The 13,858-nt window shown below is 29.4% G+C and overlaps 1 protein-coding gene across 8 annotated transcripts in view; it reads left to right on the forward strand.

The window, feature by feature from the left end:
* Positions 1-13,858, forward strand: part of LOC118187631 (tight junction protein ZO-3-like) — a 369,809-nt gene that overhangs the window by 334,941 nt on the left and 21,010 nt on the right. For 7 of the 8 annotated variants that reach the window (XM_085822533.1, XM_085822530.1, XM_085822532.1 and 4 more), the window contains 9 exons: positions 756-819; positions 1,445-1,595; positions 2,134-2,236; positions 3,516-3,564; positions 4,347-4,517; positions 6,358-6,497; positions 9,609-9,659; positions 10,692-10,787; positions 13,595-13,683. In XM_085822533.1, coding sequence (XP_085678659.1) covers positions 756-819; positions 1,445-1,595; positions 2,134-2,236; positions 3,516-3,564; positions 4,347-4,517; positions 6,358-6,497; positions 9,609-9,659; positions 10,692-10,787; positions 13,595-13,683 — 914 coding nt within the window. The remainder of the gene's footprint in view (positions 1-755; positions 820-1,444; positions 1,596-2,133; positions 2,237-3,515; positions 3,565-4,346; positions 4,518-6,357; positions 6,498-9,608; positions 9,660-10,691; positions 10,788-13,594; positions 13,684-13,858) is intronic. The other variant, XM_085822531.1, reaches the window with a different exon arrangement.

A 13,858-nucleotide genomic window follows, 5' to 3' on the forward strand; every position in this document is an offset into this window, starting at 1 on the left:
TAGAGGCAATAAATGAAAACATCGAAAAAGGAACTACAATATATTCCGATTCATGGAAATCATATTGCACTGAAAAACTGCAAGAGGAAAGTTTCGAACATTTCAAAGTGAACCATAAATACAATTTTGTAGATCCAGAAACTGGAACGCACACGCAAAAAATTGAAAGACTATGGGGAAGCGCAAAATGGCGGAATAAGAAACACAGAGGAACTGCTCGGCATCATCTGGAAAGTTACCTCGCCGAATTTATGTGGCGAAAGTACACAAAAGACCCATTTGAAAAAATTTTAAACATTATTAAAATATTTATGCCTCCAAAATAAAAAGATTCTTAGAACTAACATTTGTTAAAATTTTTTATGTGTATACTGTGTGTTGTCGCCAATAAGGTCTGCTTGGCGAGATTTGCGCCGGAGAAAGGGAAATGGCGAGGTTTGCGCCGGCGAAACGGAAAAGTACCGAAAAGGTATATAAAGATCTTACAGTTTCAAGTTTACTGTCTTTTTTGAAATCCTAATTTTGACTGATGCGGTAATTGAATTGCAAATATTGCTGTCAATATATCAGAATATCAAGAAATAACTTAAAGGACTGAAAAGTTTTTTTTTTTTGGGGTGTGTGTGTGTACATTTTATTATTTTTTCTGTTTACAAGTAGTTTTATATAGTTTACATTTTTCTGTTTACAAGTAGTGGGTTATATATATGTATATTAATTTCTAATTGAATATAAGCTTTTTTTTTTCTTCATAGAATTTTCTAATAGAAGGGACCAGTTTGATGATGACCCTCTTGCTAGGAGAAACAAAGCTATTCAGTAAGTTTCTGGTATAATAGTCAAATCTTATCAACATCTATATTTAAAATTTAGGGTAATAATTTCCTGCATATTAGTATGCTTTTCATTAATAATCTGCAAAATCTCTTAGGAAAGTTAAATATTAATTTATGATTTAGCTGTGTAATATGTAGTTTAGTTTTCATGCTTATGTAGTAGACGCGAAAAGAAGATAAAGTAGTTTTTCACAATGATTGTGCTTCTGGTATTTTTTAATAAGCACTTCAAAAGTTATTTTAAAAATGAATCCAATAAATTAGTTCACCTGAAAATGCAAAATTGTAGGGCCTGATAAAATTTAAAACACATATAATTGATTCATTATTTTACGGCATAAAAATTAATATTTTTATTCATATTCTTATTTCATTTTTACAATTTCTGATTGTGAAAATTGGAAATATATTTTCTAAAACCTTAAGATTTGTATTCAAGGCATACAAATTGTTATGTCTGAAATAATTATAACAGCATTATTAGATGCATAACTTATATGTTTCATTAGTTTCTTAGTAAAAATCAAATTATTTGCATAGTGTTTATTCTTTATAATTAAATCTTCAGTTTTATTTTGGGCTGTATTTGATTATGTTTATTTTTGCAGGCCAGAGCCTCGTTTTATCTCTTTTCAGAAGGATGGTAGTGTAGGTATCCGTCTTACTGGTGGCAATGAAGTTGGAGTATTTGTAACTGCAGTACAACCTGGTAGTCCTGCCTCTCTTCAAGGTTTACAACCTGGTGATAAAATCCTTAAGGTAAATTCCCTCCTTCCAGTTTCTCTTTAGTTTTTTCCCCCCTTCAAATTTCTTTATACATTAAAGTGTCTGTCTATAGACACTTTTACTTAAGCATTTCTGCTCTTTTACTGATAAATGGGGTTGCTATATTTATTTTTGATTTGGCAGTATCTTTTAATAATAATGTGTTGTTCTTTATTAACAGTTTTGCTTAGTTTATTAATTTGCGATTTGATGATATTTTTTAGTAAAATTTTTCTTTTTTACAATATATTAAATAATATTTTATTTTATAGTTAAAGATAAAATATATAGTTGCATAAAAATGTAAAGCATTGCAAATGAAATAATTCAGAAATTTGTGTGGGTTATTTTGAAGATTAATAAATATTCAAGGATTTGCTGAAGGAAAAAATATAGAAAAAATGCACTGCATCTGAATTTAATAATAAGTAACAGAATTTTGATAAGAATATCTGAGATTCAATGCATTATATGTTTAAATATTCTGTTATTGTTCAAAATAAAAACGTACTAAATCGAATTTTATGGTTAGGTAAATGACATGGATATGCGAGGTATGACACGAGAAGATGCTGTTCTTTATCTCCTTAATATACAAGACTTTGTTAATCTGATTGTACAGCACATGAAGGAAGGTAATTTGTTTTGCATATTTTAATTATTTTAAATATTAGTATGGAGTGTACTGTCTGAATTCTGAATTGCATTTTCTCAGTTTGTCATTTCATTGCTTTTTGTTGTTATTATCATCATGCATATAAAATGTTAATTTGTAAATTTTTTGCAAAATAAATTAAGTGAAAGAAATAATCTAGAAATGATTTAAATTTTCTGGACAAAAAAAGAATGTGATGAAAAGTCTGTTACATGTTTTTATTCTGTTATTGACTTTTTAAATGTAAAAAGATTTGTTTTTGAAAATATGGTATGGCTAATTAATGACGATCTCTAATTGTTGAATGTGATATTTTCTTATTCAATGTGGATGGCTTTCATTCTGACAAGAAATGTATTCTTGCATATTAATTGTGGTGCAGAGAAAAACATTCCATGAAAATAAAGATGTTATTATTGTGTATTATTCACACACAGATTTGGATCCTAATTGACTGGAGGTGAATTAACCAGGTATTGTCTTCACAAGGAAAAAATGTATGTCTATTGCAAATGATGGAAATATGATGGAATAAATATGACAGAAACACATCTGCATAAAACAAAACAAAAAAAAAAAAAAAAAAAACTAAGGGACATACGTAAGGGAATATCATTTAATTGTTCATAATTCAGAGTATATATCATCATTGTTAAATCATCTAAGTAAAGTAAATTGTTCAGTCTTAAAAATATGTTAAGTGTTTATAAAGACATTAATGTTGTGTTTCAAATTATCTTGTATTGAAATACAAAAGTAATACAAACAAAAGCAAACAGCAGGTGTGCCATTAAATCAGGAATAAACATCGATACAGTTAGGAAGAAGTAGAGGAAGGGAAAAGTGTTCGTGCATGCTCAAGAGAGTGAATTTTAAGTACTGATTTAATTTATGCAATGAAATAAATTTATTCTTCAAATTTAAACTGCTTGAAAATACTGGTAAATTATGAATTATATTTTTTTTGTTATTTATAATATGGGTTATTCTCTTTGATATATTTTTCTAACTGCCTTCAGATTTTCTAACTGCCTTCAGCTTTGAGTTAACCGTGGACATTTTCTCCACTATTAGCCCATTATACTGAAAGTTGATTGTACATGTTGCTATCAGTAACTATAAAAATTACTGCTGAGAATCATTTTCAATCAATAAGAGCATTACTTGCTCTTGGTAAAAATTTTGAATTTATAATATTGAATTTTGTGAATAAACACACAATTTTTATTTTATTAATTTTTTTTTTCTTGTTTTTTTAGAGTATGATGAAATTGTTGCGAATCAGAGAGGAGATTCATTTTATATAAGGTAAAGCATGTTATGTAGTTTGAACATTTTAAATTTTGTCTGCTATAAAATTATCCATTTTCATAAAGATTCTTCTGCAATCATTTTGCATTTTATGCTTTATAATATTTATATATTCATATTTTTGCAAAGATTAAAAATAAAGTAAGTACAAAAAATTAACTTTAATGGAAGTATTCTGCTGAATGTTTTAATTCTTCAAAGAAGGACTTTCATTACCTGACTTTTCTTAGAATCAATAGTTTTCTTTAAGCTGTATCAATCAAAGGTTAAATGAGATAGAAACTTTTTTAACTTTATAAAATTAAATTTTAAGCTATGGTTATTATCTGTTTAATATAATTTCTGAACTGATTTTCTTCATCATTTTGCTGATAGATTGTCAACTTTTCAATGCATTTGAGCATTTCTCTAGAAATTTTATTTGTAGAATTACAGGTCTGTAATACATTGCCAATTGACCGCTTTGTTGTTCTTGTCTCTAGAAGTAATTACAGCTCTCTATATGATTAATATGAAATGTGGCGGGGTGCCTTAAGTTTGCAATCATATAAAAATGAGGGCAATCTGTGAGCCTTTTTAGGTTCACAGATTAGTTATATAATATTGAGCATGACAATGGAAGCTTATAATTTAATAAACTAAACAATGTTCATGCTTGCTTTTATATCATAAGCAAACATTAGTTAATCTATAAGTAAAATAAAATTTTTCCTCTCTATCATTATTAAGTGACTCATTTGGTTCTTAAAAAAATAATGCAGCATTTTTCTTTTGCTTAGGACTCATTTTTCATATGAAGGTTCTGGCAAGGGTGAAATTGGTTTTCATGTGGGTGAAGTATTCCATGTTATAGATACACTACATAACGGAGTTGTAGGTTCCTGGTTGGTTTACAGGTTAGGTCGAACCAATCAGGAGATACAGAAAGGAGTTATACCAAATCGCAACAGGTAATGGTGCTCAAATGTTTGTTTATTGTCTTCAAAAAATTTAAATACAGTATCTAATGATTAAAATATTAAATGTTGAGATGAAAATGTGATTATGTTAGGAATCAAAGTTTGAATGAAAATATAAATTCAAAGTATACTTCCAAAAGGTAGAAGTGTAAATATTAAGAAAACAGCTATATATAAATATCAAAGATACAGATGATAAAATTTATATTAATAATTACATCTAATTTTAGCTTTCTTCATGGAATAGATTAACTATGCATTTTCAGTGAGTTTTATGGTTGTATTTTTTATGTCTTTGGGGTCATATTTTTTTATATCTTTAGGGTTATCTAATTTTTGCTCCTCTTCTAATTAGAGTTATATTTTAATGCCTTTTTCTTGTATTATTCTACATTCCTCCTTTTTTTAATGTCTTTTTCTTGTACTATTCTACATTATATCATTACACTTTACTGTTTGTAGTTAACCTTTTAATCTGTCACTTATCCCTTTGTTATATAAACAAGTACAGTCAAAAGTCGTTAATTCGGACACCCATAATCAGAAATGATCTATAATCCGGACCTCAAAGCTACAAACTTTCTGCGCATGCGTCGCGTTGAGGCATGCGCATAGGCGGTTACGTGCGCGCGTAAGACATTTATGGCTGCGAATATGCATGTGTACACGCGCATAATACGTTTACGCATGAATGTATAACGGACGGTATAAGCTAAGCTAAAATTATCTAATTCAGTTAATGTTGCAGATTGCGTTGTTCCTTAATCTTTGAATTGGATCCGGCTTATTATTTTTTGCAGACTGTTAGAGCAGTTTTATAAAAGTAAGCTTGAACTTTCGATTATGTCAAATAGAATTTCCGATATATATTTACTAATACGTAAAGGATCTACAAAACAAAAGTATGTTTCGAAATCTGAAATCTGTTTATCAATTTCACGCTGCTGTGCGGCGGCGGGGGTGGGGAAACGCCGTGGCACGCAATGAATTGGAAGTTGATCTGTCAGCACTATCCTTATCTTCAAGGCAGATGTTTTTATTTTATTTGGCTCATAATTCCTTACTAAATGTAGTATTTCATCTCGATGTACTCCGTCTATGATTTAAATCAAGCTCTTCGTCATTATAATTCGCTTCCGATAGTGAAGAAAGTGACACAGTGGTTATTGAAAATGAAAAAATTTCGATTGACAAATTAGTTGGTATTCTCGATACAGCAGTTATAAGACTTGAACAGCGGAACTTTGTAACTAAACAAGAAATTATGTCTGTTTAATAGAATTAAAGAGAAAGTATTATCACATGAAACGAAGCAACTTAAACAACTTACATTGAAAGAAATGTTTAATAAAGTAAACAAATAAATATTAAGCTTTTTCATTTTGTAAATTTTGATACCCTTTAGATGATAATTGTTCTTTATTTCATACATTACGGTTTTATAATTTTAATTTTGTAATTTCTGCATGCCATCTTACCAGATTTAAAATGATGATCTATAATCCGGAATCGCCGAAGTCCCGACGATTGTTCTTTTAATTTGTTACTTTTCAATTTATAATTTACACATATATGTAAAATTTTTTGTTTGGGATTAAGTTTGCACTTGTTTGAAGAGTCAAAAACTTATGATTTTGTCTTCATCATATGCATATTAATATTTCTTATATTTTAACTAAAGGTGTAATGAAATTGCAAAGTGTAATAAAAAATTAAGAATAACTCTTAATATCATCGAGTGCCTGTTTTTTTTATAAGTAGTTATTTTTAGTTGTATTTAGATAAGTATATAGTTAATATTTATCACACTTTTATATTCTTCTGTGTATAGGGCTGAACAGTGGGCACAAGAACAACAAAATCAAGCTAAAAAAGATGCTGCCTCAGAAAGCAGAGGAAGCTTCTTCAAACGGAGGAGTGCTCGTCGATCCAAATCCCTCAGCAAAGATCATTGGGAGGATGTTGTTTTTGGTATGTTATGCTGTTGTCTAAAATATGATGGGTTTCTTTTTTCATATATTTATAGTAATGCAATTACAATGGGAACAGCAATTTCATTGTCTTAAATCTGTCACTTGTTTTTGACTAACTTTTGGCCTCTGAATCCAAAAATAGCCACGGTTTTTCTCTATCACATCAGCTTTTTAAGCTATAGGATACCCTCTCTTTGTCTCAAACGTCATACAAAATATACATATAAAGGAAAATAAAAGGAAAACTTACCAAGTATACTGTTCACAAAGACTAGTTTTATTCGTATAAAACTTATATACAGTTATTGCAAATTAAATTTTGTTCCTACAAATAGTGAAGTATTTTTACCAAATGGTAAATAGTAAAAATATATGCTTATGCCTTTTTCTTTAGCGTTTAATCTGTGAACATTCTTGCTTGAGGCTCCAGGAATAGTTAGCCATAAAATAAGGTGCATCTAAAAAGTTGAAGCTTTCTAAAATTTGTTGGACAATTTCACTGTAATTATGTGCTCGTGTTTTCTTCATCCTCATCCATAAACTCTCAAGATACTGCTTGCACACTTTGTGAGGGGCCCTTGATTTATCTTGATCACCAGTTTTCACTTCAGAATAGGCAAAGTAATGTTGCCTGACAAATGTACTGATATTTGACTGGGAATATTAAAACTGCCACATATATAACAAAGTGAATCAGGGCTGTTTAAGAACTTATAAAGCAGACTAGCAGAGGCAGACATAAGGAAAGGTTTCAGTTAATATTGAAATAAAAACTAAACACTGCTAACCTTGTATACAAACAAGTACCCAGATTCCACATCAGAATGCACTTCACTATATCAGAGTGACACACATCTCACTATAGTATCTCAGGCATAAATGAACTGGTCTAGAAAAGTATGCACCTATTGCTGGTCTCCTATGGCATCATTTGAAAGGTTTTTATCAGCCAATAAGAGATTAGTAATACTTCGTATGATCCATGTTCAATCGCATTCTCATAAGGTGTATCGTAAAAACTTGACGTGGTAAAAGAAAACTAACTAGAGTTTTGAAATCAGCATGCCTATTTAACTCTACATCAGCTCTGTCAAACTCAACAGAAATTACGTTACAAATTATTCCCCAATGAACACTGAATTTATCTGATCACATAATAAGTGAATCTGCATAACAATTAATCTATCCTGACTGACCATTCATAAAATAACTGTTCTGTGTTACAGGTGGGTTTCAGATAGAAACAGTGTAGGCATTTAAAACTGATTATGCCAAATGCTTTTATACTGAATATAATGTCCTTAATGATTTCATTTCAAGAACTGTAATATATATAAATTTACAGACTTTCATAAGTATTAAATTCCATATATTCTTATTTAAGAAATCAAAAAGCAAAAATCTTCCAAAATTAGCAAGAAAAACTTCATTATACAATCCTTTAATAATGTTCTTTCAAGTGTCATTTCACTGCTATTACTTTGTTGTTTATTTATCTAGGTTGGAATTACTGAAATTAACAATTAACTTAATATACCAATTTGATTTTAAAATCATTGTGGATGGTAAATACTGGGGTTACCCAGTATACTCTTAACCCATTGGTAGATTGAACAGCTGACCAGTTACTGTTTAAGTTTATACAGTTACTTAGGAGAAACGTTTTCATTCATAAAGAGTTAATGTGTACATGCATATGAGAATGCTTTGCTATAGTATAAGAGAAAACTTACATAAAACTTAACATATAATTACTGATGAAGCATTTTAAAAATGGTATGTGTTCTACATAGTGTATGCATGTGCTTGTTACTTATAAGGAGATTCTAGAGTAATTAGAAGGTACAAGATACATGAACAAGCATGTTTTGTACAATAATTTTGCATTGGCTGGTAATCTATTTGGCAAAAACTGCAGTATAATGCTCTGCATTATTCAAAATAGCATTTAAAGTAGCTATTTAATATGTACAAGTTGGATAAATGAGCCTGTTTGATTGTGTAGCATATTTTAATCAGGAATGAATTTTATAGGGGTAGGGTTGGCTCAATTTCTTAAATCCAAATCTCTTGTAGAAGCCAAAAGTTGGCTGAATTCAAATGTTTGTTAGAATATTTAGCAAGCAAGATATGCTTCTGTATTAATAATTTCTATTGCATTCCCAGCCAACTCTTAAATGACTAATAATTATCTAATATCCCTCTCAGTCACACATTAATTTATGATATTAGCTACTTTGTTGTTTTATTTATATTTTTGATCATGATACATGTTTAACTAATAATTCCTACTCATTGAAATTATTTTAAATGGGTCATCATTCCAAACTAGTAACCAGATGATGACACAGTGGGACCTATATGAGAGGCTTAATTATTGCATCACACTTGTTGTGTCTTTTCCACCCAACAAAGTTTATGTCTATTTTTATTTCACAGATTCATCTTGTGGCAATATGCAGAATTCTTTGCCTCTTCAGTTCATAAGCTGAGTTCAGTCTTCTTCGCATGTTGAATTTTTATTTGTCTTCAATCTGTGTATGCTGCTAAATATCAGTCAGCTCTGATTTTGTTTGCAGATTAAAATGCACTTGAACTCTGAATGCCCTTTTATACTGCCAACCAGCCTCCCCCCCAATCCCCCCCGAATAAAATTCTACAGGGTTAAGAAACACACCAGATATTTTTTTCCTTTATGTACACACATACATACATACATACAAACAAACACATATAAATAAATATATGCGGCACTGTAACACAGTATGTATATACTGTGAGTGTCACAGTGCTATTAGCTCTGATGCACATCATATTAGATAGGCATTTATGTGTGTGACATTGCTTTATCTACTAAACAGAATTCAAGTAAAACTTTTTTTAAAGTGTTCCTGCTTCTGTTATATATATGGTAGCTATATGCAGATAACATTGTGTTTTCAAATTTTAAGACTTTTGAATAAAACAATAAGTTGCAAAATGTATTGTGCTGAAAACAATTGTGCTTTTCACTGAGCATTTTAGAAAGCTGAATTATATTTTTGAGATGAATTAGTTTAAAATTTGTTATCTGGTAATTTTATTATATATTAATCTATCTTTCTTGCAGCAGATGGGATATCCAAGTTTCCAGCCTATGAAAGAGTTACTCTTAAGCATCGTAAGTTTTTAATCTTGTCATCTATACTATTACTTTGACAAATAAATTATTCTTGTGCATTTCTCGAAGTGGAAATTATTAGTTTTAATTTTTTTATTTGGAGAATTATGCGTATATATTTTCCAATAAGCTATATTTAATATTTATTCACTGCCATTAAAATCTACTGCTTTTTGCAATATCGATCTAGTGAATGTTAAAATTATGATTTGGCATGAACTGGGGTCTTCAGTTAATGACAAATAAGTGCTTCAGAATTTGAAGAAAGATGAATTATGTCTAAATAAATAAATAAATAAATAAAAAAGAAAAGAAATCAGCATGAAAAGCAGAGAAAGAAAAGTCTGGCTAATTGTTTCCATTAAGTGGTGCAAGTATTTTTCTATCCCTTGAGAAGTGTTGCCTTTCAGTGTGATAATGCCTGGAACATAAGCATTTGTGAGATGAGTTTTAGAGGATAGAATTACGTACCTTCTCTGATCTGCACAATAAGACTTGAAAATTTTTTAACTACTGTGATCTGTTTAAAAAAAAGGGGGGAAGCCAGATACAGAAGGAAAAAAAAAGAAAAGATTCTGTTTTCTTCCTACAACATCTGTGGAGAAACAGAAGCAGTTTCTGCATGAGGAATAATGTAATATTTCTTTAACTACCATTTAAGATTTGTGTCTATCCATTCCCAAAAAAATTTAGGCTATTTTAAATGTCAGAGGTGGTCCTGCATATTCTTAGCAAAGTAATACCTTCTTTTACTAGATAAAGCAGTTTTTTAATTGCTATATATTTATGTAAAGTTGAATGAAATGAATAATATATTTGTGTCTTAATTTCTGAATTTCTGATTTGAGGGCTTTTCTTATAGAGATCTGCAAAACTGTATCAGATCATGAAACCTTTTGTAAAATAAAATTGAAATTTACAGCTCATGTTCAGTGTACATTATTTTATTGATGTAACTATTTATGACAACATCAGTAGTTGTATTTGCTGCTTAACTTCAAAATATTTATTTATAAATTTTATCTATCACAGCTGGCTTTATACGCCCAGTGGTTCTTTTTGGGGCCTTAGCTGATGTTGCTCGAGACAAGTTATTAAAAGATTATCCAGATAAATATGCTTCTCCCCGTAAGTTTTATTTCAAATGAAATTCTGTCTAGGTTTATATATAGAAATGTGATTTAATAATTATCTTATCTGCAGCAGTGCCATGCTTAAAAGTTATTTGTAGACATTAGAAACATATATCATGTATTATTTAAAGTCTTGTCTGAAATAGTTTTTGTAATTAACTATATTTATGTTCCTCTTCTATGTATTTCCCATATATGTATGAATGTGATCACATTAAAAAGTTTTCAAAATTACATGCTTCAAGAATGTAAACAGAGATTTATGATTTAAAAACAAGTCACACTAGTCCTTAAAATTTTAATTGACCTATGATCCATAAAAGCTGAAAATATTAGTTTTTATTTTCTGAAAAATTAACAACAGTGTTTTCACATTTAAATATATGAAAAATGTTCACCTCTATACTTATATATATGTATTTTTATATTAATCCTTTTTTCAAACAATTAAGTTTCTTGTAATTTATTTTCTTGTAAAAGCTGTAATACTGTGTTTTTTATTCTGGGAGTGAGAATTTTTCATTTTATATTCCATTATACTAGCATACAAATTATGATGACAGTTTTAAATCATTTGTATTTAATGCATAATTTTTGATTATTTTCATACTTCTATCTTAAAATGATGCTTAGTGCTCAAAATTTGTATTTAATTATAATTTTTGTACTATTTTTAATACTCTTTAAAATTTCTACAATTTATTTTTTATTTAGGTAGCAAAGATATGTTTACAAAGATATATTTTATACATTGTTTACAAAGAAAATTTCTGTATGCAAGGCATATAACTTTATCATCAAAATTAATTAGAAAATATTAGAAATATTAGAAATACAAGGTGCTCATAAAAAGAACTTTCCTAACATATGGACCCCTAGTGGCCTATCTGCTCAGCCAATCAAAATGAAATTTCAGATATTGTTATTTGAAGATGTAATAATTTAAAACAAAAGCTATTATGGTTATAGTTACAGTGAAAACATTTTTAATTTTTCAAATTGCAGCATCCACTTCTTTCCAGCAGAAATTGTCAGCAGATTGAAAAACCGTAAATGGATTAGAACAATACATGTATGGTGAAAATTGCCAGATGAGCATTGTAAAAAGCCAATCATTGTGAATGGAGCAAGGGGGCATTGACACACATTACATAATTCACAAATGTAAACTGTAGATGCACCAATCGCAGTATACTGTGTGCAAAGCTGAGACCCATGATCTGTAAAAATTATACATGATGTGGTAAAAAAAATTGAAGCAACTGGATGTATATATGATAGACCTCGATACAGATGACTGTATGTTTCTGTTGAAGGTGTTATGGAAGTGTGTAAATACAATTACCGCAAGTCCATCATATACAGCAAGAAAGGTCACTCCCAGTTTGGATGTACCGAAAATCACAGCCCTCAAGCTTCTGCGCTTTGTTCTGCAGATGCTTCCTTATTGATTCCAGCATATGCAGATGTTGCAACCTGAAGACGAACAACAGTGTGTTGACTTTCAAATTTTTTACTCATCAGATTTGATGAAGACAGCAGGTGACCAGTGCAAATATTATGGATGGACTTAGGTACATTTCTCCTTAACTGGGAATGTAAACTCTATGAACTGCTATTTTATGCCAGCAATTTTGATCTTATGTGTATTATTCCAATAACATTTATGGTTTCTAATGTGCCGATCAATTTGCACATGAAAAAAGTGTTCTAATTTAAAAACGAAAAATTTTTTCACTGTAACCACAACTGCAAGAACTCTGTTGTTTTAGCTCAGCGTTTCTTAAACTGTGGGTCGCGACCCCCAAGGGGGTCGCCAAAAAATTTAGCAGTTTTGATATTTCTTTAACTTATTATAATAATTTTACAATTACCAAATATTTTTACACAATGTATCTGAAAATAGATAAAGATAAGGCAATACAAACAAAGAAAAAAGGAAAACTTTTCGACACATTCTTTTTATAATAGAAACGTTCATTTTTACTTGCTTTGCACTTTCATCTGTTACTTATTTAAAATTTTCACATTGTTCTATGTCTTCAAATTAGAAATTAAAGTCAATGACCTAAAACTGCAATAGTATATTACAGTAAAAAGTGAAAAAATTGACAGTTTCGCACATGTGTGTGTTGGATTTGCACAATGCTTATGGGGTCCCACAAAATTTTTGTAAATATTATGGGGTCTTGGGGGTCACGAAAAAATCTCAGTGATAAAAGGGGATCATGACTGAAAAAAGTTTAAGAAACCCTGTTTTAAATCATCATCATTTTGAGTGCATACCTTCAAATAACAATATCTGAAATTCCATTTCAGTTGGTTGAGTGGATAGGCCCCTTAGGGATTCATGATTCATGTATCAGGAAAGTTTTTTTATGACCGCCTTATACACATAATTCATAAGAAATATTCAGGAACTAGAAAATCATTGCATTCATGTCTGATGTTTATATTTAATTTCTGAAGTAAGAAGTAGGTAATAAAAAAGGAAATTTAATTAGGTTCTTGTGAATCTATGCTTTTAACTTGTTATTAAATGATTTAAGATTATCATTGCATTCAGGAAAATAAAAGGCAGTAGTCAAGATTTTCCATTTTCACTATTTTATTTTTAAGTAGACGTTTTTGGCTAAGTAATTTTTTTCTTACTTTTTTTAACCTAAATGTAATGAATTATCTTTTTGCAAATTTTAGCTATAAATTTTAAGTGTTATATGCCTAACAAAATTTTATTGCCAAACTAAAAAATGTATTGTTGAAAGATTTTATGAAATCAAATTTTTAATTTTTTTTAATCAGAGTTAGATGGCCATTTGGATGATGTGCCCAAAAGTCAAAAATCATCAGGCATAATTCGTCTAAGTGCAATCAAAGAAATAATTGAAAAGGTAAAGGCAATGTATAGAAATTTCTGAAGCTAATATTGATAATTTTTATATCATAATAAATTTTTTTCATGAAAGTTTTACTTTCTATAAGTTTATTTCGTTGAAGTTAAATTGATAATACGCACACTTAAGCATAGAATAAAATTTATTGGCTAACTTGCACAATTATTATATT

This window comes from Stegodyphus dumicola, chromosome 8 (assembly GCF_044657685.1).
Source record: "Stegodyphus dumicola isolate Sdum_Otavi_A_Nest chromosome 8, ASM4465768v1".
Lineage (NCBI taxonomy): Eukaryota > Metazoa > Arthropoda > Arachnida > Araneae > Eresidae > Stegodyphus > Stegodyphus dumicola.